The sequence below is a fragment of the Terrapene carolina genome, unplaced genomic scaffold, assembly GCF_002925995.2.
Source record: "Terrapene carolina triunguis isolate 2854851 unplaced genomic scaffold, T_m_triunguis-2.0 Scaffold95, whole genome shotgun sequence".
Classification (NCBI taxonomy): domain Eukaryota; kingdom Metazoa; phylum Chordata; order Testudines; family Emydidae; genus Terrapene; species Terrapene triunguis.
This window is the reverse complement of record NW_020664446.1, coordinates 17,679,979-17,706,428: the sequence shown is the minus strand read 5'-3', so window position 1 is coordinate 17,706,428 and position 26,450 is coordinate 17,679,979. Positions and strand designations below refer to the sequence as shown.

The 26,450-nt window shown below is 36.8% G+C and overlaps 1 protein-coding gene across 4 annotated transcripts in view; it reads right to left on the bottom strand.

Annotated features, from left to right (window-relative positions):
• Positions 1–4,229: 4,229 nt before the first annotated feature.
• Positions 4,230–26,450, bottom strand: part of WDR11 (WD repeat domain 11) — a 65,810-nt gene continuing 43,589 nt past the window's right edge. For all 4 annotated transcript variants that reach the window (XM_024216975.2, XM_024216976.2, XM_024216977.2 and 1 more), the window contains exons 17-29: positions 23,270–23,376; positions 21,852–21,966; positions 20,369–20,540; positions 18,182–18,290; positions 15,368–15,430; positions 14,027–14,092; positions 12,856–13,027; positions 12,347–12,442; positions 11,158–11,323; positions 10,104–10,201; positions 8,307–8,452; positions 7,771–7,850; positions 4,230–6,633 (exon numbers count right to left, since the gene is read on the bottom strand). In XM_024216975.2, the coding sequence (XP_024072743.2) occupies positions 6,476–6,633; positions 7,771–7,850; positions 8,307–8,452; positions 10,104–10,201; positions 11,158–11,323; positions 12,347–12,442; positions 12,856–13,027; positions 14,027–14,092; positions 15,368–15,430; positions 18,182–18,290; positions 20,369–20,540; positions 21,852–21,966; positions 23,270–23,376 (1,548 nt within the window). In that variant the 3' untranslated portion in view covers positions 4,230–6,475. The remainder of the gene's footprint in view (positions 6,634–7,770; positions 7,851–8,306; positions 8,453–10,103; positions 10,202–11,157; positions 11,324–12,346; positions 12,443–12,855; positions 13,028–14,026; positions 14,093–15,367; positions 15,431–18,181; positions 18,291–20,368; positions 20,541–21,851; positions 21,967–23,269; positions 23,377–26,450) is intronic.

The window sequence follows — 26,450 nt, the reverse complement described above, 5'->3', positions numbered from 1 at the left end:
CCACCCCGCATGCCAGGGGCCCCAGCAGCCGCAACTGCCAGATGGATCCGTCCCGCCATCCCAGCCACCGATGCAATGGGGCCCCCAAGCTGGTGGGGGCTGATTTGTCCAGGGCCCTGCACCCCCCTAGGGATGGCCCTGCATATGTGAATTAAGTTACATTGCTTAGAGTAAACTATAGTTGAAAAGACATGAGACGTTAAGGGCAGAAGATGTCAAACACATCAGTCAAGTACATCAGTGCTTTCCATCTGCTCATAGTATAGTGTCACTTGTGACCTATATAAACAAAAATCAAATTTGGGAGGAGGAGCAAAGGAGAAAAACATCCATGAAAACTTAAAGACAATCACTCAATCAACAAAACGGTTACTCACCTTCTCGTAACTGTTGTTCTTCGAGATGCGTTGCTCATGTCCATTCCAATTAGGCGCGTGCACACCTAATTGGGAATCACCTATTGGGATGGACATGAGCAATCACTTGAAGAATCTCACTTTCTCACATCTCCCACCTAGAGCCACTTATAAATCACTGCTGTAGCAGCTCATAGAACCCACTCTAAAAGCAAATGAACTTTCTTAAATACTTAGACTAAGATACACTTGTTTTTAGAGATCATATATAAATAAATTGGAAGAGCTCTTTCATTTTGATAACTGATACAAGAATCTATTCAAAACTAAGTATGCATACCCATAAAAGACAGACATTTAAAAAAACCAACAATCTTAGTCTCGGACGTTAAGTCTCTCAATATCATTGTTTTATTTGGTCAACTTGATCATGCATGCAAATAAGCAATGTTTTGATTAAGTAAGCTTCTTGCTTTGTTACTCTGATCCAGTAGACAAATGAAGGCAAAATTCTTCCTGATCTGCACTGTGAATCTCCACTGTATGTTTTGCACTTGCTCTGCGCACGTTTACATTGTGAATTGGGTGTGATGTATGAGTGAACAATCGTAGAGATAGAAAAAGAGCTTTTAGCTCATCTGTCATCCTTCTACCAGTGCTGGATTGCTCCCTATAGTACTGTTTGTCAGAATTTTGTCCAGTCTCTTATGAAGTGTTCCAGTAAACAGGGCTCTCACCAGCTATAACTTGGTGGAGTATCCCAAAGTTTAAGATTGCTCTATGTCTTTAAAACAAAATAGAAATATATTTTTATGTTATGAGATACATTAACTGAAATTATCCACTTCAGAAATTAAATTGTTGATATATGACAGCTACAGATGAGCTCCAATGCGGCTAAATTTAATAGATTTAGCAGTTTCTGGTTTGTGTATGATAACCGAGGTTTTGATGCTTTCATTAGATACAGACATGTCTTCCTCACACATTATTACATAATAAAAATATGGAAAGTGTTTTGGATAAAAAAATTAATTTGTGCATACAGCAGTACCAAGACATCGAATAGCAAGCTAGACCACATTTAAAAGTGCTGGCATGCAAACAGTTTTCTTCTGTGCCTTAGTTCTTTCTTTTTTGGCTCTGCTTAAATAGGTGGCACTCTGCCTTCCAGCAATACTCGCTGAGCTAAAAATGGAATAACTGTTGTTCATATCAGACTCTGGCAACAGTTTCTACTTAACCCCTTTGTACCAGCAATCCCAATAAACACATTAACAGGTCAATATCACCATGACTAAAAAGCATTTAGTGCCTTGATATGAGTTCATAGGTGCTCCTTGATACACGGGTGCCATTGATTACCTCCCATTCCAGACTCCTTAAAGGATTCCATTCTCCAGCAGGACTCATTCTAGTAACAGTATTTTCCTGAATTCTAATCTAAAGATAAGCATTTGTAAAAAAAACAAAACAAAAACATTAAATCTTTGCCAGATTGTAATTATTCTTTTACGCTCCAAATCAATTGCTAGCTGAATCCTTACTGCATTGCATTTAGCTGCAGCTAGTGATCATCCAAACTAAACACATTCATTGTTCAAGGGTCATGAATGTTCTCTTCTCCCTGTCTCCAGGGTCAACTCCTGCAAAACAATTAAGATTCTAGACTAGTTACTCAGGCATTGATCACATCATCCTGGATTGGATTTTCTGGATGTATAATAATATATATCTTTATCTGGTTGCAAAGACTCTAGATTGGCACACTCTCAAAGACATTAAATTTCAATAAATTTAATAAATGATTCATTTGCAATATAGTACTAATCATTTTTGTACTGCTATTAATCCTAACAGTTTGTCATTTTCCATAGATATATGCACATCAAAGTATTTCAGATGCCTACCCAATTTTAGACACTTAATTCATGTAATTAATTGTTAATTCACACAGACCACCTCTATTGCAACATAATATTTTATAATTCAACTCTAAAGTCTTGCTTATATTGAAACGCAGTTGTTAGAGTATGCTCTGGACTTTTCATTTAATCTTAAAACAAGAACATTTATTATCATTAATGTAGGAGCCATTTTTTAAATAGTTTGAACTTCATTTGTTTTATCACAGGATCAGGAGATCAGACAAAATAGTTTCAAATTAAAATCTTACTACAGCAATCCCACAACATTTATGCAAACCTTTCTCTGATTCCAAGAATGGTAGCTAGTATTGAATGAGCTTCATATAACAGCTGCACAAATTTAAAAATGCATCCCAGGGATGGAAAAAAGCTTATGTAGTTATGTAGAGTCAAAAAGTAATTCAAAGAGCTAAAAAATAAATAGACAATTCTTCATCCTATGAGACTAAAGGCTGTCTTCAATGGGTGAGGAAGAAGGGATCACTACTGTAAGCCTACTTGTGTTCTAAAAAGTGTATTTTGCAGGCTCCCCAAACAGCTTGGTCAGAGTCACCCAAACAACTTGGTCAGAGTCTCCTTAATTAGAGGCAGGGGTTGTGGTCCTTCTGAAGTAAATTTCAAAACTGGCAAATGGCATGTTCAGAAAACCAACAGCAAACTTGATTTGATATAAAAAAGCTGCTAGTTATATAGATATTCAAAGAATTATGGAGCATATTTGTTTGCACACTTAATTCCTATATGGTTTCTTCACTGTTACTATGGTGCAGCAGCATCATACTTAAGGTTGTGTTAGAGTTCAGTTTTGATGGGTGCTTCAAATCTTTATTTTGTAAAAATTTCATTGAAAGGACAAAACCCCAAAACATAGAATATAGATAGCAAACATCATTTGAAATTCTTCATGGAGGTTTGATGGTAAAAGAAATACAAGAAACAAGATACAAGAAATAAGAGTTTAAAAATCACCCATTTTGGCAATTATTTCATTGGACAATCTCACTTTTATTTGTACCATTTTATAAGAAATCTCACACGCTCTAGGACCTGTCGTTTGGCCACATTTTGCTCTTGCTGATTTGTAGAATCTCAGTTATACATCAGGAATATCTGTCTACAACATATTTTACGGTATTTTAGCCATAATGGCAAGTTTGTTCCCCAAAATGAACTCACAGATTTTTAGTTTGATAAAGAATCTGCTGTGTTCTGAATGCTGTCACTCACTCATGAGGGAGACACACAGCACACCAGAGCGAGAGTCCTTCACTCAATACCCCTGCAGCCTAGACAAAAGTTCTCTGAGCTGGGAAAGAAGAGACTGGGGGCTTAGCGACAGAGACCTCAACATGTTATGGCAAGATAACTTTCCAAATGCATGAAATGTATGACAGTCAGATGTGCTGATGTGTTGATATAATTGATATCAAGGCACATAATCATCATTAAGCTTTCGTGTTAGAGTGCAAATTTTGAGGAAGCTGAGGTACATAATGCTTTCTGATATCGGTTGGAGATGGAAGTGAAAGCCTTATGGAGTGTTTGAGTGTAGACAACAGAAAAGTGTAAAGGAATACACATGTCTTTCCCCTAACTTCTTTCCAGGCTTTTAAGGTTTTGAGTGAATGGGGCTGTGTCCGACTGTAATTTTAACTGACAATAAATTTAGGCTTTTTTTTTTTTTCTTTTTGCTAATAAAAGAGTAAGTTTATGAATACCAATCAAAAGTAAAATTTTCAGCCATAATGTGACTAATATGCATGAAGCTGAACTTTATTTTCCCTCACCAAAACTAGTCCTGATCAGTAATCCACCTTGGATGGCTTTATAATAAAATAATAATAAAATAAAATAATAATAAAGAAAAAGAAAAAGGAGACAGTCAGCATTTGGCTAAGTATAGTGATTGCAATATTTTTGAATTAAATCAAACACACCACAGTGGTTTTCAGAGTATTTTTTAATTACATTCTGTGACTGTGTTCATATCCAAATGGATTTTAGGAATGATTTTTACACTGTCCATAATTTGTGCATAAAGATAACAGAAATCAGATAACACTGTGCAAGATGTACAACCTTCAGACTTAAAAATGAAGCACGTAGAAACACATCCAGGAGGAAGGCCTTTTCAATAAGTTTTTTTTTTCATAACATGAAATCACAGATTTAAAACTGTACACTAAAGCATATGCAGAATTTTTTCAGACTTACTGAGAAAGGCCTATGGGGATTTGTCTAAGGACAGATTCTGCTACGCTTACTAACACTGAAAAGAACACAAGTAATTTTGGATATACTCAGTGTAAGTAAATGTGCCAGAATTTAGTCCTTAGTAGTTACATTAACTTTTATTCAACTACAAGTTAGGCAAAATAAATGCTTAAGGCAAATTTTGTCGTATATATTTTTCGAAGCTAACATAATTATATGTACTTTGTTTATAATACACTAAAGGAATGTACATTATGGTATGTGGAACATGTGGCAGGAAGAAATCAGATACATTATAGTTAAAACATTCAGTTTCCTGTTTATAGAAATGAAACTCAGATTTTCTATTTGTATAAAACCCACAATGTATTGAAATTTTATCATAAATGCCACTTGGGCTTACAGTTAAAAACATTTCTGGAGTTAGAGATGTAAACAAATATGGAGATATATGGGGAAATTTTATGTTCTGTTGCTTTTAGTGTGTAACGCAAGTCAAAACAACAGCTGTGCTACCACTTTGAAGATTTAAGTGATATGCTTCTTTACAATATCATATATTAAATTAGTTAGCGACAGTAACTTAATTTTAAATGATTTTTAAAAGTAGCGGCTCCTTAGCTGACATAGTTTCAGTATCCTTTACCTTCATTTTGTGAGTGCAATGTCACAATCCAGGCAAATCATATTTCAGCAGACATTCCTTTCTTGTAAAATGTTTCTTAATCAATGCAATCGTAAAATAGACGCGTCTGCCACAAGCAACAGTAATGCAAAGAACACGGTCAAACAAGCAGCTAGGATGCTATGGAAACTACCCAATGCTTATGCTCAAATACTGTATGGCTGGCACAGCAATCAGGAGCAGAGATGCTTCCAGAGGCATTATCTGTTACATAAGTCCTGTCAACCAGGGCAGCCCTCCTCACAGTAAGGTAGGGAATGACATACTGAAGTCTATACTTTGTTATTCTGTAAAATGCTTTCTCTACCAACTGATGATGGCAGCACATTCAACAGCTAACTATGCCACAATAGCTCTTGAACCCGGGAGGGGGTGCAAGAGCAAGCGTGTTAGCAGCCCTTTCACCTAGTGATCTTGAATGCTGTGGAGAGATCCTGCCCTACAGCTTGTGCGGTAGGATCTTTTGATCTTAAGAACTGAACAGTACAGTGCAGCGCAGCATTTAGGCGTTAAGCAATGGAGGAGGTTCACATTTAAAATCATATGGAATGGAATGTCTTTAAAATTATAACCACACTAATACGCTGAAGAAAACACTTTTTGATGGGTTTTGAAAAGTTAAAAAGGAGAAATTTGTAAGTACTTTTTAAGGATTTCTTGTACTTAAAGCTTTCAAAGGTAATATTCACAGCTAACTTCAAGAATGTCAAAACACGCTGGACTTAGCCAAAATAATTATGGGGCTTGGGCAAAACATATGGCTTTCATGGCCACATGCATGTTTTTGTGATCTACATTTATTCCTTAACTAATTTTTCTTATTAATGTACAGAATCCATAATATATGCATATAAACTCACCTATGATGAATTCCAAATGTCTATAAAGATCTCTTAAAAAAGTAAAAGTAGCCCTCCCTCAAACTTACAAATCTTTTAGCGAATTCTGGAACCTTGATCTCTATGCCTAGGATCAAAAAGTTAAAAGCATTTCCAGTTCTATGATTTTTCAAATGTTTCTATGCCTCTTCTCAGAAGTGAGGATAATTTTAAAAAAATATCTGAGATAACTTAAAACTAAGTTCTGTCTTAACTAGTTATTATCATTGTCTCCACATATATCTCTTTTTAAAAGTCTTGTCCAAATGAAACATCCTATATCTATATGATCCCTAATGTAATGGTCCAAGAGAAAGGATATTTTCATACAATGGAATCTCATTAACCTTGGAAATGTAACTAACAAATACCCCATCTGATGGAAATCTTATATTTTTATGACAAATGAAGTTGTCACTCTTCAGTCACTTCCTCTTTAGGTTGTTTAAGCTCATTCAATAAATCTTTACCAGCTGCTCCTGCTTTTGAAGCAAACAGAATAGCACCCCGCTTAAAACCCAATGTCTTCAAGCTTCTGGCATAATCCGCAAATACCATGTGGATTAGTTTATGTAAATGGTGGTTAAGGAAAACAGAGAAAGCTCAGAACCAGGCTTCTCTTATACCCACCCATGTCTAAGCAGGAAATGCTGAACACTGCTGTTAATCACTTGTTCGCTTCTGGAACAAGATACCAAGTATCATCTAAAAGCAACCTCTAAGCACAAATTATGGCAAAAATCCTAATGCAAATGATTTTACAAATAGCTGCTCGGCACCATTATTTCAGATCATCTAATGGCAGCAACAAATTAAATACTGCAAAATTTTGATGAGGGTCTATGGAAATTAATTTGAACACCCAGATACAACAATACAAATTTAATATCTTATCTTGACATATATTAGTTTTCTAATGGTACAAAGATCCCATTTTTAGCAAACAGACTGCAAGATATTGGCAATAAAATAAGTTGGGATGATCTATAGAACTCACTTGTGGCTTTGTCAGCTGGGAGCACCCAGGTCATCCCAAAATTCATGTAAATAAAAATCTTTATAATGGTTACAATTTTCAAGATTCAACACATTAGCAGAAGTGTACACTGGACGAAACAAGTTCTCAGGTGGCTTTTTTATTGTTAAGCTTTCATCTCACACTACACTTCGATCTATAACTTACATAATTCTTACAAGATCAAAACTGATGATCTTTTTAGTAAAGAAAAAAATATATTCTTGCTAGCACACACTGCAGGGGAGTGTGCCAAAAGACCTGAAATTTAACGTACATCATGGTGTACAATTTTTAAAAAGATAACTGCCTCAACCTAGCTAGCTTAACCTAGCTATGTGCCCAGCAGTAACCAGCAATTTAGCCCAAGATCCATCAGCATCAACATTCTGCCATCTGCTCCCTTCTCCACTCCCAAATTTAAAGGTGTGAATTTAGGTAGTAGCATGCATAGGTTTGCTCTTATTCTTGCTCCCTTGTTTGTTTCCCAGTGCCACTGATTTAACAGAATACAGGAAGAGGCTGGTGTTGTGATTTGGGTGTATATTTTCTCTCCACTCATTTCCTTATTCTGTTGTTCCTTCAAGAAGTGCAGTACACACCCTGGGGGAAATAATTACTAGGAGTTTCTTTTCCTGGACAGACTAGCTAATTTTATATATACACACACCATATGTCTTTAGGAAAAGGATATTTGTATCTTCATTAACTTCAATTGTGCCATACTTCAAACACACCTCAACAAATAAGGCAGCTCTATCAAAATACCTCATGCTGTTGAAAAGAAAAACAAACAAACTTGTTAGGACAGGAAGATGTAAAAGTTCTTCAAACCATTTTGATCTGGCTTACATAACTCTGTAATTCAAGAGTATTCAATGAGTTGATCTTTGATGCTAAAGTTTGGAAAGGACAAGGTTCAATTTACTAGCTCCGAGTAACAGCTATTATAAAATGTTAGCACTCGTTTAGATGCTGGCACCTTTAAAAGCTGCTGAAAAATTTAAAATGCCAGCATTTTCCCTTGAAATTACAGAAAAAGCATCAGTACAAGCACATAGACAAGGATGACATGCTGTTGAGGTAACTGTCAACTAAAGAAAACAGAATGAATTGTTCAAAAACTGAATTAAATGTAAGACGTTCACAGAAAAAAACTATTTCCTGATCATACGTTCAGCTGACAATTTTGGACAAAGCAGTGTAGAGAATGTGCTCATTCAGCTCTACCTGTGCAGCATCTCTGCAACTCTTATAAAACATCCTAGTGATAAGAGGACAAGGATGGCCTTGGATTTCTGGTTGACTTGGGGAGAGCAAAGGTGATCAACCCAACGTTTCAAGACATCACCACACTCCTCTGAATTCAAACGAACCTTTGGGAGATAAAGAAGACTCAAGTCTGAATGCACAAATTGCTATATAACTAAAGAAAACATTTCCGTGACAAGCCACGTACAAGTTTACTACAAGATTTTATCTGATTATAACTTCATTACAACTCAGCAGATTCTTACTCAGAGTTTATCTCAAGTTACCACTTCCAAAATCCCAAATGCACTGGTCCCTAGAATGATAATAACGAGGAAAATGAGAAACACAAAAAAGTTCTCAGATCACTTAAACCTTGACATAGGAAATCAGGCTTGCTTGCTTGCTATGCATTCCACTACACGTACTCCTGACGGTATGTAGAAGTCTTCCAGGGGGTACATCAACTCATCTAGATATTTGCCTAGTTTTACAACAGGCTACATAAAGAGCACTAGCAAAGTCAGTACCAACTAAAATTTCATACGACTTGTTTATACTGCTCTACATACTGTATACTGAAATGTAAGTACAATATTTATATTCCAATCGATTTATTTTATAATTACGTGGTAAAACTAAGAAAGTAAGCAATATTTCAGTAATAGTGCGCTGTGACACTTTTGTATTTTTATATCTGATTTTGTAAGCAAGTAGTTTTTAAGTGAGCTGAATCTTGGGGGTACGCAAGATAAATCAGCCTCCTGAAAGGGGTACAGTAGTCCAGAAAGGCTGAGAGCCACTGCACTAACAGGCTTTGCTGCAATCAAAAGTGTCAAGGAATTAAATACAATGAGAGAAATCTCAACTTCTCCTAAAGATCTAAAAAACCAAAACAGGCAAATAAAAATGGGACTCATATCTTGGGAAAAATCTATATTGCCCCTCTCCCTTGCCTCTTCCAGTGAAATAGCTAAACAGATTGAAATTTTTATTACTTTAGGATAGACACCAGTGAAAGTGAAATATAACATCTTTTTATTATTTTAATTTTTTTCCAGACATTAAAATAAATCACATAAGGGATATACATTTTTACAAAAGAAAAATGTAGATAACAATCAGAGCAGATTATTAAAATGTCTTTGACAAATCTTTGGTCACAAACTAGAAAACTGGGAATTTTGACCATTGTTAGTCCCCAATCCTATAATCTGATCCATGCAGGTGGGCCTCTGTGACTCCCTATGGGAGAAGGTGTCTGCCTGCAATGATCCAGTTGCAGGGTTGGGACATTATAGCTTAATGCATTGGAAAGAACTTTTCTCATTGATATGTTTCTGAATTGATACTGTAAATTCTTCAAGTCTGAAGGACCTCGAAATCCACACTAATCTCTATAAATATACGTTTTGAGGAAGGCTTTTTATGTTCAAAGTTTAATTTATACTTATTTTATTTCCAATGTTCTGCAAGCTGTTAAGGTAAAGAAAATGTCTTTTACGACTAAATAAAAGACATAGGATATAGGATATCTTTCGCATTTTTAGTTACAGGTGGCATTTTTGACTGGGTCATGGGAAAAAATGTAGACCGTAACCAATGAATAGAATATCAATGGAACAAAGTCATCAGTGTATTTTTGTTGCGAGCTAACTGAATCATTGACAGTATATAAACAAAACCAAATGCCACTGCAGTTTAAAATAAGCCAAAAATTGATGCAGGGCTTCTTTGTACTATCTGGGTAATAATCTGGATTGAGCAATTACATACTTTTGCAAGCCATGCTGCACGGTTCCATTCTCCGTAGGTTTGCAAATAACGACACGCATCAGCAGCTTTATCTATTAGACTGAGCAACTGCACTCCCTCTGGAAAATAAAAGTAGATTACATAAAACTTGACTCTCAGCTAAGGTAAAAAAAAAATAGTTGCTATTTAAATGCAACAGATCCTCCCAGAAAGGATCCCTTGCTGCCTTTTGGAATACAGGAGCTCCACAAAGTCCCCAGTTCTAACATCCACCTCTTCATGCATTGTAGAGCTTTGGAGCTCTGAAGGTTATCCAGGACACCATCTCCCTTTGCCTTACATGACATCTGCAGAGCTTAGAAATGCTCCACAAGGTCCTAACCTCTCCTCTGCTTCTCTTTGCCTCAAACAGACATGCTAAGGAGATCATTGGACCACGTAGACTTAATCAGTGTCACAGAATTATACCAAACAACAAGCCCGATTTCTGCAAATCATCCTTTAACTTTTTTTTCAAAAAGTAGCCTAGGCCCTAAAAAAAATATTAACAAAACAGAGTAATATGCTTAAGAAATGTCTAATCACCTATAAATATAAGTAGTTCCACCACATGACTTCAGAAATTCCAGTCAGTCACCTTACAACAAGTATTTATTACATTAGGTAGAAAAAACACAAAGATATAGTTCTAAGAGCCTATTTATATATTAATAGGTTTGAAACAAAATGAAATATAAAAGGACTTTCATTTCCAACCTGTGTGTTTTAATTTTATCCAATAAATATGCTGTTTTCATTAGGAATGTGGCAGCAGCCTTCTTTGGTATTAGCAATAAATTGCAAACAGGCTTATTTCTGGAATATGGTTTGTAATAAAAAATAGACCGACTTGTTCAGCCTTCTTATCAAGTACTTACAATTATGTCTAATGCTTTTTGTACATCTGCAAACCCTATAAAACAAGCACCCTATATATGGTTTACTGTAAAAAGAGGCTTTTTGTCTACCTGTATTAATTTCCATAATAATTATCAGTATTAATTGCTTACAAACAAAAGGAAAACACCTATTTTACCTGCTAGCTTTCCATTTGCTATCATGTTGGTTGCTACCAGTTTAATGGTGCTTTGAGAAGGACCTGATGAAGTGACAGTAGTTACCAAACATGCCTTGAGTGAATCACAGTAGTAATGCGGGTTTTCTGCACTTGTCTCTAATAATAGTTGTACTGCTCTGTCAGTCTGGTGAGAAAAAATAAAATTACATCATCTTAAAAATCCCACACTTTTGTTTGGATGTTTTAACCTTTTAAAAAACAAAAAAAACCCAACAACTAACAGTTATAGTAACAGAGATAAGAGGAAAAAAAAATCTATTTTTTCAAGTTTGTTTACTAACGGACTACGGTCCCAATTCAAGAATGCACCTTATTTTATTCAGGACACCACTTAAGCAGACATGATCTGAATAGGGATAGGGTTAAAGCACATGCTTAAGTGCTTTCCAGAAAGAGGGCCTACATAGTGGAATCAGTAAATTGAGTATGCAGTTTTCCCTGTTTGTGTGGTCTTTCAGAGCAACAGAGGAAAGAAAAGCAACTTAAAAAGTAGGAGTGAAATAAGATTGTATAAGCAAAGAAACTGGTCAGAGGATGGTACCTGCAATAACCTAGCACAATTTTTTTTAAAATTCACTATATTTAAAGTTGATAAGTTAATGAATTATGGAGAAATATGAAAGGCATTATATATACTTAGTAAAATCTGATTTTAGGCTGCACTGGTTGTGTTGGTATATTATCTCTTTATTCATGTCAAATCTTTTAGATCTGACAGGAGTCACTGATGCCACTATGTCGTCTTGTAAACTTGCATACCAATACTAGCAGTTTTTCCCTGCAAATACTAAGCTATCTGAGCAGCTTGATTATTTTCTTTCAGAGAACTCAAAGGGAGGTATCTGTTTGGTCATCTGACTGAAGAAAGACCCATGTGGAGTTCCAAAAGAAGGATGTGTGTTGAGGTGCTTTTCATATTTGGATGACACTTAACTCTGTTTCCATTTCATTGGACCCAGATGGTGCAGTCGAACAACATACCCCAACTGTCTAGCCAAGACTGGGTCTTGGCTGTAGGTTAGCTTGAAGAAACTCGGCCCAGATAAGACAGATATAATGTTGTATGGATAGAGGAAGTATTGAAAAGAACACACAAAACCCACAGAAACAGGTAAGGACATTACAAACAAACAAGCCACTCACAAACCTGCCCCAAGAGAAGAAGTTGGTCAGCACATTTCCTGGTGTGGTCATAGGTTGATCTTTTAACCTCCTGTAGATGTACCCTTTCAAGCTGAAATTTCTGCAGAGAAAAATTAAAATGATTACAAATCTGAGAATAAACTAGCTAATATATGAAAGTGAACTTTTTCCATAATATAAATTGGAAACGCCTGCAAAATTACGTGAGCTTAAAAATATATATAAATGTGAAGTACATATGAATGATCTTATAAGACTATGATACTATTTATTTATTAAACCACAAAAAAAGCCCAGCCTTTAAATAGTACTGAATGCTTTAAGTTCACAATAACAAACACACTGAGATAAGGGTAAAACTCCATTATTAAAACAATCATGCACCTTTTACTTTGAAATAATAGGGAGGCACTTGTATGTAGGAGCTTTAAAATCAAAAGGGAAGAAATGCTCTTCATTTTGTTGATTTAGTCACATACCTACTAAATACTATTTATAAACAGTTTTCAATACCTGGAAGTAGGAATTTTCACACAGTATGTCATAGCATATATCCAATGGGTTGATTAATTTTTCTTGCAGACTATCTGTAGTTTTTGCAGTTAGTGCTTTTTCCTGAGAGAAACTGTGCAAATAATGGGAAGCAACACTCCAAAAATGCAGTTCTGATTCATCCCCATAGAGTCTGAGAAGTCAAAAATCAAAATGAAGCAAACCCTACCATTATACATTGTAGCTACAACATGAGACCAGTTTAAATTCCCAAACTCCCAATACAATCACTTGTAGCCATAATACTGATTCATTGTAGATTTCCCCCCCACATACTACTAGCAATTGTTCTGTATTTTAAAATAATTTCTTTATTCAGAGAATAAGGTATATTCTTTTTGGAATCACAAATATTGTTGGTTACCAATAAGACTTCTTATATATGACATCACAATGATCTCTTTTGAAATATGTTTGACAAACTAGGAAGTAGCAAGTTGGAGGAAAGACTTTTACAAGGTTAGTTAAGGCTCAGTAAATCTCTCCACAAACTAGTTTAGCGAAGGCATTCAATACTTAATCTATCCTTAACTTAATTTTCTGGATTGCTTTATGCTTCACCATTAAGACACCTTTTCAACTTTAGGGGAAAAAAATCAATCATAAAAGCTTGAAAGCGACTAAAAAATGCAGAACAGGTTAAAAATTGTTATTATTTGGGCAGAGTAATAACATGACAATGGTCACGGAATTAAAAAAGAGCCCCACTTTCTCTTTTTCTTTGCTTGCATATGGGCCTAGGTCTTAGGTTATAAGCTCTTTGGGAGAGAGATTGGACTCTATATTCTAGTAAAGTACCGAATACACTTTTGGGCATTGTACGAGTAACTACTACTATTTCAATGTAGGCATGGTAGTTTCTTACACCTTTCTAAAATGCAATTCTGTTCAACCACATTAAAGGAGTCTTTTCATTGTGATATAAAACTCAGTGCAAATACAAATAATTCACTAAGATAGTAACTTAGACCCCATCCTTGAAATACATACACATTCTTAACTTTATGTATATCATTAGTGTCATTCATTTTAATACTACTACATACATGCTTAAAGTTAAGCACATTTGTAGGTGCTGACAGGGTCAGGATTATTTAGAAAAACCTTTTGACTTTATCTGAATCTCTGTTACCTTGCAACCAGTAAACATCTCTGCAATAGAGTAAATTCAGGATCAAGAACAAGTTTCTTGATGTCACTGCAAAAACAGAAAGTCATATCTGATCTATAATATGCTGGGCAAGATTTTTAAAAAACAAGTACTATACATTACATCTAGGAATTAAAGTTTAAAAACGAAAACAAGCCTTTTATATCTTCTTGTCAGACAAGGAAAGCAGAAGTTTCTCTCATGCTGGCCTGAACAAATAATATTTAATCATGGCAATAGGAACTATACAAGTTTAAGTATGCCTAAACCTTTGCAGGAGCAATTCACTGTTTATGAGTTTTAATAGTTAAAATCAGTCTGTCAAGAATGCCTTCTGACTTGCATGTATTGCCCTACATGTGAACTACCAGAAGAGTATACCTGAAGCTGTAATATTAGCTTGCAGCAGTTCTATATATTATAAAATTAAATTAACAATCATGTCATAATTATGTAAATATAATCTGGATGGTGTCACTGGACAACAAATACATGTATTATAAATCTATGAATTCAGGTTTTGCATGCATTTTTCTACATATAGAAGAAAATTCGCTGCTTTCTTTTTTTGCGTGTAGGGGAGGAAAGGGGAAGTGCTTCCAGTTTCTTCGCTGCAAAGACTGCCTTAATAGTTTAAATGAATGTACTGCCATCTGTTGGCTATGCAACCAGGGAGTCTGATGTAATATCACCAGAAGTATGAACTTCACCCATGAAGAGTAACTTATCTTGAAAGGGTAGGATTTTCAAAAGTGCCAATGTGATATTTTTCTGGTCAGGGTTTAAAATTCTGAATAATGTTTCGAATTATACTTTTTTTTAAAAAATAGGCTGCACCCACTTGGTCCAGGCAGCACTCTGAGGAGCAGACATGTTGAGAAACATTTGCCAATAAACTGTGAATGCCATTTGAATTTAAATGCTGAATAATCCTGGGCCTCCTGCTGGCAGCCACCATCGTCTGTGGCATCAACAATGTGACAACCCAAATGTCTCAAATTAGACATGAGTTTCATCCCACTTTAATGTTTAATACAGTAAATTATTCTGTCAAGTCAATATTAAACAATTTATTTTAAGAAAGATTTCCGATTTGGGAAGAATGCTACCGTTCACTTTTCATTAGACAAAGCAGGTCATGAAGTAAGTTAAATTTCATTTATTGTAACAAGTACTTATCTTTAAACACAGTAAAATGTTTTAATACAAAAATAAAGTTATTCCAGATTGGCTGCTAAATGAAAAACCAATCATTATAACTTTTGCTGCTGCAATCTCGGTCAAAGCAGTATTTTGTTAAAACATTAATAAAATGGTTCTTACTTGGACAATGAATTCAGCTGTTTTTGAAGCAGATTCTTAATATTGTCATTCTCTGGATAATCACTGCAAAGAAAACATTTGATTTAACAGGAATATATATTCTAAGAATTTTATATTTCCTCATAACTAAATTGGCAATATTATCTGAAGTGGCAGAAGAGTGATGGCTATGTACAACACAAAGCATGGAGGAAGCAAACTTAATGTTCTCATGTCCTTAATAAAAAAACAGTTTAGATAGAAAATCTTGGACATCAATTACTAGTTCCCAAGTACTAATCATGGCTAATCTTTACTCCTGCTCACCCTCATTACTCCCACATCTTTGTTATTGTCTCCCTTCTCTTCGCATTTCCTTCTTACCCACTCACCTTTAGGTCTCCCCCTTTTTCATGTTGCCTGCCCATTCCTAATCCTCAATCCCATTTGTCTCACAAGTTCTTTTCTTATCTCCACTTTTTTCTCTATTGCTTACTCCTGCTTATTTTCAGCAATAATAAATCCAATCTTGACCATCCTCTTAATCTTACCCTTTATGCCCAACTGTCACCATGGCTTTCCCACAGTGGTCCCTCACTCATCAATCTCACCCCCATTTCAACTACAGTAGAACCTCAGAGTTACGAACACCAGAGAGACGAACTGACCAGTCAATCACACACACCTCATTTGGAATCGGAAGTACGCAATCAGGCAGCAGACACAGGGGGGGGAAAAAGCAAATGCCGTACAGTACAGTACAGTGTTAAATGTAAACTACAAAAAATATAAAGGGAAGTTAAAAAAAGACTTGACAAGGTAAGGAAATTGTTTCTGTGCTTGTTTAATTTAAATTAAGATGGTTAAAAGCAGCGTTTTTCTCTGCATAGTAAAGTTTCAAAGCTGTATTAAGTCAATGTTCAGTTGTAAATTTCTGAAAGAACAACCATGTTTTGTTCAGAGTTATTAACAACCTCCATTCCAGAGGTGTTCAGAACTCTGAGGTTCTACTGTATTCTAGAATGCCCGCTTTCATAAAAAACCATCCCCAATCTCTTCACCTCTCTCTCCCTTCCATCTCCTTGAACTCATAGAAACCCAGATTTCCCCTTACAACACAGTAGCCTTAATTTTCAAAAGTGGTTCATGATATTGGGTGCCCGACTTTTTAGGTGCCCAACTTGAGAAACCCGAAAGTGGCCTAGTTTTCAGAGAGTGGGTGCTCAGTACTTCTGAAAACCACTCCCCTTTAAGGAGTCTCCAGTTAGGCACCCAAAAATAGAGGCCCTCAAAATCACTACCCACTTTGGAAAATGTAGACCAACATGTTTGCAGCTGTTCTTTCTTATGGTAGTTTTTACTTCTCTCACATCCTCCAAACTGAGGGCTTGCCCACACAAACACTTAGTTGGCAGCAAGCTGGTGTGTAAATCTACCCCATACTGGCCTGCTATACAATAAATGTCTGTGTTGACCCTGCTGCTGTGCACTAAAAATTCCCAAGTGAGCTTTAATGTACTCTGTTTCAAAGCAGCCTAGATCAAAGCGTACAAGGGAATTTTTAGAGCACGGCAGCCAGGGCCGGCTCCAGGGTTTTGGCCACCCCAAGCAGCCAAACAAACAAAAAAGCCGCGATCGCGATCTGCGGCGGCAATTCGGTGGGAAGTCCTTCGCTCCGAGCAGGAGTGAGGGACCGTCCGCCGAATTGCCGCCAAACAGCTGGACGTGCCGCCCCTCTCCCAAGTGGCCGCCCCAAGCACCTGCTTGGTAAGCTGGTGCCTGGAGCTGGCCCTGATGGCGGCACAGTCCACATGGACACTTAGAGCACGGCATGCTAGTGAAAGGTATAGTCACACTCCAGCTAGCCATGAACTAAGTGTCCATGTAGACAAGCCCTGAGATGGCTCCCAAAGGCTGCAGTGGAAGTGTCTATCTTCTCTTCTCTTGCTGTTTGCAGCCCCTTCCTCTTTCTCACTCCATTTCCATTTTTGATCAATACCCCATTCAACTCCCTATTCCCTTCCTTTCAAAGCTGAAATCATCTACTCCCCAATGGACTCACTGCTCTCCATCTCATCACAAACCGTCATGCTTCTCTTTGGGGAGTTCAACTTTCACGATGGTGTCCTGCATAGCCCCTTTAGCTTCCACCTCCTTACCATCTCATTTGACTTATGTACTTTATATTTCATTTCCATTAAGGCCATATTAATAACATATATCATGCAAATAAGATTGCCTATATTGACCATATCATTTTGCACATTGATTATCTTCTTAGATTGTAAACTCTTTAGGGCAAGGAGTGAATCTTCCTATGGTCTGTACGTTGCCCTAAGCAATCCTCATGGGGTCTAAGCTACTGAACTATAAATAATACATGTTACATCCTGATAAGGTGCTCCATTCTGATAGAAATCTGCACCACTAAAGAGGAAACATGATCATTAGTATAGGGGAACGGACACTTGGAATTACTCTCTAGTGTCCACCTCTAACTTTGAAATCACCTCCTTTTAGAATGAAGACATCTTTTTGGTTTTTGATGCAATATGTTGCATGAGTTTCTAATTCTAACTACAGACAATTGCTATTGTCTTAAAAACTTAGGGTCTGTTTTCAAAGATGAAGGTAGGTTGGTGCCACTTGAAATAAAACAAATCTATGACCTCACATCCCTCTTGGTTGATGAGAGCGAAGTACTGCCCCTCCATTCCGACTGCTCTTTAAGTGCTGAAGTTCACCCATTTAACAACCTTCTCCCAAATAATACATAGGAGATCTGCATGCGATAATAGTTAAAAGTTTGAACAGAAAATGAAAACAAAGCCTTACACGTGTAAAATATCCAGAGTACATTTATCATTCCATGGCTGATGCAGCAAGAAGGCTTTTAAAGCTAATGAGGCCCTTGGAACAAGGAGATAAGGGCACCACACAGGCTCTGAAATAGAAGAAAGGAAGTGAGGAGGGAAATGAGTCATTGTCAAGATCTATGAGTAGCTAACCTCTAATGACATAGCATTTAAAAACTATAAAATGTATTGGTAGCTGCCTGTGCCAGAAGATAAAATATTAGATATTGGGCCAGATTTTAATCCCAGATGTACAGCATGGATCATTGCACATGAAAGTCTGCCGCTACACATGAGCAAAAAGATTTTCTAGGACATACAGTTAGTCACTATACATTTACAATCAGAACCTGGTCTCCTCTGTCTTTGGCTTTTAGTTTAGTTAAAATCTGGTTGCAGATGAATTTGCAAAGTAAAAGTGAAATTTGAGTTAAGCAGAGATGTATGTGGCGGAATGATTCTATAAAGCAGATGTGAAAAAAATTCAAGCAAGATATGCCAGAATGCCTCATCCTTACACATCACAATTACTATGGACTCCAGTGAAACTGAGTCTTTATCACAGTATTCAGGAATATCTGCAGTGAAAACAGGAAGCATCAATATGATTTTATAGGGAGGGAATTAAACTAAACGTATATCGATATTGAATGCCTCAAAACTCTGGTCAGTAGGGATACTTGTGCCTAACTATTGCCATAATGAATCAGATTGGTGGTCCATCTAGTCTGGTATCTAGTCTCTGACACCAGTAAGATGCTCCAAAGGAAGGGGTTAGATTCCCTGTCCTAGAAAATTATTGAATTATACATACATACTATGGGAAGTTTCTTTCTAACCTCCAACTGTTAGTGGTTGGCTTAAACACAAAACTATGATGACTTTTATTTCTTATATTCTCTATCTTATCTCATGTAACCTGTGAGTGCTTTCATTATTGCTATAAATGTCTAATCCTTTTTTTGAATCATACTAAATTCTTGGACTCAGTGATACCTTGTCCTTTAAGCACCACAGGTTAATGACATAAATATGCATTTATACAGTTTAATTTTCAGGTCTCAAAAGATAATTTATGGTAACTAAACTATCCTTCAATGATGCTGATCGCAATGTTACTTGTCTTCTGTCAAAACTATAGCCTTCATAATAGGAAAAAACAATCCATTTTTATTGTAGACAAAGTTAGCAAAGTACTGTATATTAAATCAGACTACGTATCAAACACAGCATCAAATGATGATACCCTTACTCTCACAAATAGTCCCAATGATTTTAATGGGACTGACCCACAATTTGAAAAATCTGGATCATCTTCAACTCACGATTTAATGTATTAACCATTTTAGCTGCACAGTTTACCCCAAAGATGAACGAAAGTAAAAGCAATTTTTTGTAAGAACTTATGCTAGCTAAAAACATTGTAAAAAGTCAGATAACAAGGCTGTCACAAACTGACGCACTTCTACAATTTCATGGAAACATCCACTTTGGCCATTGTCAATGACTAGGATTCAAATTCTGGAAATATACAGCAGTGTAACAAAAGCAATTTTTCATGTATCACAAACATGACTAAACCTCATGCTGTGTATGTGAATGACTGTTCTGATGCAATGAATTTTTGCATATTTATGCAGATAAAACTAAAAAAGCAAAACATGAGTTATTTAGAAATATCAAAAGCTGTATAACCTATTATTATAAAACTGATCCATTTTCCCAAAGTTTCTGGTGTTTGTGAGCTACTTCATCTTCTGGCTTAGACCAGTGGTCTCCAAAGTGGGGTGCGCGCACCCCAGGGGGTGCGCCAGAGGATCCTTAGGGGTGCGCGGCAGGAGGAGCTCTTTGGGGGGGGAGGGCGCGATTCGGCAGTTCGGGCATGAGTCCGAGCGGCTTTTTTTTTTTTTTTTTTGCTTTTTCGGCTTTTTCGGGTTTTTTTTGTGCTTTTTTTTTTTTTGGGCGGCAGGGGGTGCATGCTCAAAAATTTTTTACTGATGGGGTGTGCGATCAAAAATGTTTGGAGACCACTGGCTTGGACTAATGTCAGTTTTAAACAGTAAAGACTATTTTGCACACCTTTCGAAATGAAATATACTATGGTCTGTAGCAAAAGGGAAACAATTCAAAGCACGTGAGCATTAGGTGCTGTTGAGATCTCTCAGACCTGTTAATACTTGTTCATCCATTCTAAAACATGTTGACTTCATAGTTGTCTCTAGAACTCTGATGCACCCATCATCTGAAGCCAAGATCACTTTGTCTGAGGTACAGCAATCCACATCCAGTATTCGGAAGTTGACATTTCTTCCACTTCTTAAACTGCTTACCATCTGCACCTTGAAATATTAAGACATTTTCGCTTTTAGTAATGCTGTTAATCACACTGGTCAAGATTCTGTGTTGTGCCTCCCAGAGGTGTTTCACAGAACTCGCAAGATAGATGGAGCTGGAAGGGCTAAGGTGGCATCTTTGCACCTTCCTGATCCTGGAATGCTCTGGGGGCTGGAAAGGCCCCGGTATAATTTAGAGAGCTCTGAGGGCCAGGCCAGGTTAGAGTAGGCTGCCCTATGGGCCATGGCGCTCTCTGCAGTGCTGCATTCTGAGGCCCTGTTCTGATACATGCACCCTGTCCCCACTCCCCAGCCTTGCCCCAAGGGCTTGGGAAAGGGTCTTTAGACAGCAGCTTAATTCTGCAGTGCCTGCATCAGATATAGTGCTTTTCAGACACCCTTTACACTGTTCCAGTATACTAGAGTGGCTTGCAGTGAAGCAGCAGCTCTGTGGCATGACACTGAGACAATGATGCTCCACTACAGACATACAACAGAGTTGGAGCATCATAGATAAGGAACAAGTTCTAGAGACAGATCTAAGGAGAAGTGGCTCTTGTAAGTTGTTTTCCTGGAGACTTTGACAGATTTTCAATTGGAAGTCAATGAGGATTTTAAGGCTTCTACCTAAAAAACCTTCTTTCATTCACAAAAGGAGGGAGTGAACAGCTGCAGGGAGAAATAACCAGTAGCACGGACATCATTCCTGGAGGAAAAGATTACAGAGTCATAGCCTGCTCTGCCTGTGGAATCAATGGAGTTCAAGTGTCTATGGACCTCTGGAGGGAGGAATACAACTCCAGCTACATAAGATGAATCCCAGAATTTTTAAGAGCAATTTTCCCTAATACAGATTTTTCTTGCAGGAGAGGAGAAGCAGGGCCAATGTTAATATCAAGTGTCTGGCCTTCTCATATCCTCTAATAAGTTAAAACCAAGCTCTGAAGATAAGACAACTTTACAATTCCATAAATGTAGATGTTCATTAAACTTTGATAAAGTTTTTGGAAGGGAGATTTTTCTCTTTCTAAGTCTGAGTTCAAAACAACATATGCAACCCAAACTCACTGGAAGAGTGGTAAAATTGTATATTTCAATGGAGCGTCAGCTTTCATAGTGAAAGGCACTTCTCAACTGAAAACAGATTGAAAAAACTAAAAACTAAAAGTCCTTTGTGAAAGGCTGGGTAACTATTATACAGATGTCAGCAACAGATTAAGTATTATTTTAATCAGATTGCTTGGGCACCTGACCTTCTCTAATTCAAAGCAGCATATTTTGCACAAAAGTGAATACTGATAAGAAATAGATGTGTACCTCTTTTGTGTCCCAAACTTCAGCTCCATCATTGTACATTGTTATCACTTTTTGATTTCCTTTCCCAGGGGCAAAGCGTATTTTTCTCACCCAGCTTCGGTGCGTGGGGATCCCCCTGGGGACAAAAGGGCAACAGGTTCAATTTCATTCTCAGGAACAGATATGCCATAAATTGTTAATATAAATTCTCCCTTAAGCATTTACACTTTCATCCTGTATAAATTTGTAGAACTAATCATCCAAAGCTATATAAATAGATTAGCAAAAAACCCACAAAATATCAAAAATTGACAGCGCTATAAAAAAAGTGGTTGCGGGAGGGGGAAATATCAGAACATTTAATACTATTAGTTATCTAAATTTATTATGAAATAATCTTGCTTGGATTAAACATAACGGGCAAGATCTCTGGTCGGTGTGAATCATCGTCAGTTTCATTTAAGTCAGTGGAACTATACCAGTTTACACCAGTGGGAACATTCTATATCACAGAACCAGAAATTAATGGTGAATTTGGTACAAGTGATCATGACTTGATCACACTTATAATGTCCAGAGCAGTGATGTATATACTTGATGCTTTAAAAGGGCCAATTTCACAAAGCTGAAACCAATTATGAGCCAGATCAGCTGGGAAGAAGAATTTAATCAGAAAAATGTGAATGATAATTGGGAATTGTCTAAGGAAACTTTACTAGATGCCCAAAAAGCCACAATCTCACACTGAGGAAGATCCAATAGCTAGATATTGAAGCAACACAAATACAGACTAGAAATAAGGTATAAATTTTAAAGAGTGAGGGTAAATAAACATAGGAGCAATTTACCAAGGGTCATGGTGGCTTCTCCATCATTGGCCATTTTAAAATCAAGATTGAACGTTTTTCTAAAAAGATATTCTAGGACAGTGATTCTCAAACTAGGGACACCGCTTGTTCAGGGAAAGTCCCTGGCGGGCTGGGCCAGTTTGTTTACCGGCCGCGGCCGCAGGTTCGGCCGATCGCGGCTCCCACTGGCCGCGGTTTGCCGCTCCAGGCCAATGGGGGCTGCAGGAAGGGCGGCCAGCATGTCCCTCTTTCCCACTTTCCGTGAACAAGTGGCAGCCCTAGTTTGAGAACCACTGCTCTAGGAATTATTTTGGGGGAAGTTTTATGGACCGTGTTATACAGGTCAGACTAGATGATCACAATGGTACCTTCTGGCACGGGAGTTATAAATTTATTAACATGGCCCAATATCTCTCTGGTTAATCACTCTCTGCTAGGACATGACTGAGAATTTTCTTTTTAAAAATACAATCTTGAATAGTTATCTCAGACAACACACAATCATCTACTGCAAAGAAAAAAAAAGAATTAAAAATGTTTTACCTTTCCTTCATTTTATATGAATTAGTAAGATTTTATTCACACTCATACCTGGATACTCTTGCTTTCAAATCCCAGAAGTTTAAGTTTCCATCAACATCTCCGAGAACCAACGTATCTCCTTTCCACGCAATACAAGTAATGCTACCCATGCTTCCCTGCAAGTATTTAAGAAGAAGAATGAAACTGTGTAATTAATAGTAGCATACATTGGCATAAACATATCAGTACTGATATTTCCTCATTTTCCACAATAGGTAAATCTAATGGGCCAAATTCTTCTCTGTTACAACAAAGCAATGCAGTTGAATTTAATGGAGTTGTTCTCGGTTAGAGGATAGAATCTGCCACATCATATTTTTGAAGACTTTTTGTCCTGAATGAAATGTTTTGTATTATCATCTTTGGGGTTTTAAAGCATGAAAAGCTTTTGTGTCCCTAGATGTATGTAAACCCCAAGTGACAGGACTCAATTATCAAACATTCACAGGACCAACAAACAATACTAGGAAACAGAAATAAGAGGATTCCAAATTGATAGATAAATTTATCTGAGCCTTCATGTTTGATGCAGGAAAGTGGCTGCACTTCAGAGAAGCAAAAAATTGTTAAAAGGTCACAAAAAGAAAGCTCTGACCCATTACAAATCTGTACACAACCCATGCCCTTTCTGTTCAATTCATGATTTGATGCCATTACAAAAGAAATTACAGCTGAACAAATGACTAACTTAAGAGAAACTCACACCAAGGTTAATTATTAGAATGCAACATTCAGTTTTTGAACACTGAAATACAACATGTAATTTTAATCTAAAATGACAAAAGCTATAATTAGTCTGCACCTAGATATTAATATTTCTTGTTCTACAAATTAGTCTCAAGCTTTTTTTTTTTTTTTTTTCAGGTCACAATATAAAAACGGTGATTGAAACAAAGTGCTTTGTGTAGCTCAGATAATGCATTTTCCAACCAATAATTCTGTTGTGCCCCAGAAGAAGGAAAAATGATGATCCAGTAGACAGGCCACCAGACTTGAACTCAGGAGACCTCAGTTCAATTCCTAGCTCAGTAAAGGCTTCCTGTGTGATCTTGGGCAAATCACTTAATCTGCCTATGTCTCAGGTGGGAATCGCAGGGGTAATGTGAAGACAAAATTCATTAGTGACTGTGAGGTGCTCAGATTCTATGGTCACGAGGTCCATGTAAGTACCTAGATAAATAGTTATGTTTTCCACAAATTTACTGATATAAAAACAACCCATCATATCAACATGAAAAGTGACATCCTCCAAACTTATGACTAAAAAGTGTTTGCAAACATTTTTTCCATTGTTTGACAGGTTATAATGTATTATTTACCTGTAAAACTGTCTCTGAAGATAGGAACCTACAAAAAAATCCAAGATCTTGGGTCACTAAATCCATTGTCTGGCACAGACAGTGCCAATGCTGCCTCCCTGTGGGTAGCAGCCATAAGCAAGAGACACACAGAGCTATGCGTAGTGTGTTATAGTCTCCAATGAGCCTTTTTCACTACAACCATAATAGAGTCAGGGAACCTACATTCTAATTTGATTGTTATAACCTCTGTAAAGTGAAAGTGAGTACTAACAGTCATTTAATCTTCTAAAATAGGGGTTGTCAAGCATTTTCATAATTTGGACTGCATCTTAAACTGTGTTATGGGCCCACATTCTTTCCTCTGACAATTATATGGAAAAGTAATTTTAGAAAAATATTTAAAATAATTATAGCTTCTTTTAATAAAATTTAGAAGCTGAAAACAAGGAGATTCAGCACCATACATCCAGTCAACTCTGCATGGACCATCAGCAAGGGTTCCATTTACCACTGTCTGTCATGAACCATAGCTTAGGGTCACTATTCAAAAATGACGAAGAGCTGGCCAAAACCAAGACCATGCATCAGAACTTTGGACTGTCTGAAACCCAAATTTTGTGGCTTTAGCACACCTCTAGAAATAGGTCAGGGATTTGTGTGTATTTAAGTACCTTTATCCCAATATTTTGTATTTGCTTTACTCCTAAACATTTAATCTGTTGAGAAGTATTAATTCAGAGAAAAATAATTCTCAAGAGACATCTGGTCTGGAATACTTTAATGTTACTGGATTATGCTGAACAAACTTTATAGACTTTCTAGTGAACTATTTTTCTCTTAAGCTAAAAACTCAAAGTACATGAAGAACATCTACAAAATTGTTCTGTCCTAGTCAACTTGTAATGCTCAGATATATTTTAAAATTGTTGTTTAAGCTACCAGATATAAATATCATACAATATCTGTATGGTTATATGGGTAACTTTTGTATTGTTAAAGCTATATGCACACAGTATATATAAATTAAAAACGTATTTCAGTAGACCTCTGTCTTTAAAAAAGCTTTGGTTATGAACAGCAGGTAAACACTCACTACCTTTTTCCTAAATTCTGCAAATGTACTCTTGGAAATACATAATTTTTCATTAAATCCCAAGGGGGAAAAAAAATCACACAATAAAACAGCAATTTTTCCATTACTTGTTTTTTTCTCTCCCCTGTGCCCAAGTCTGCTCTAAATTATTTACTAACGCCATCAGAGACTGGATCCTTAATACCTGGTCTCTCATTGTGAAAGCTGCCACTGTCTCTGAAAACAGACAACCTGTCACATGGAACAGAAGGATTTTTGCAATATTTTGACTGCTGGCCTAAACAAGGAGAATGATAATAAAATGAGTAACATTTAACAATGTTACTTAAATGTTTTTAAATGGAGAAATATTCGGGTTTCTAATGTTGCAACATGTGTATTTTTAAGAAGCAGTCTGAAGACAAACAGCTTTTTTAAATGCATAGGGGTATAAGTTCCTGCAGGGCAAGCTCCATTAACTGTTCAACAAGGAAGACTTCATCTTTCTAGAGCAAACTGATTACTTTAGGAGTCACAGGAGAATGTGATCTTGGGTTTCAATCCCTTTCAGAGTATATATTACCAACTATGCCATAAAAGTTTCTGGTAAGACTGACTACTAGCCACTGGGGGATAACCTGAGAATGTCACATGTCACTTATAGTTATGAGGGGTTATAGGGATCATTGGTTGCCACTAAATCACTGCATAACGATTGTACATTAACTTTATTTTTTCTGTCCCATGAAGAAATAAGTGGGGGGAGCAGGGATAGCTCAGTGGTTTGAGCACTGGCCTGCTAAACCCAGGGTTGTGA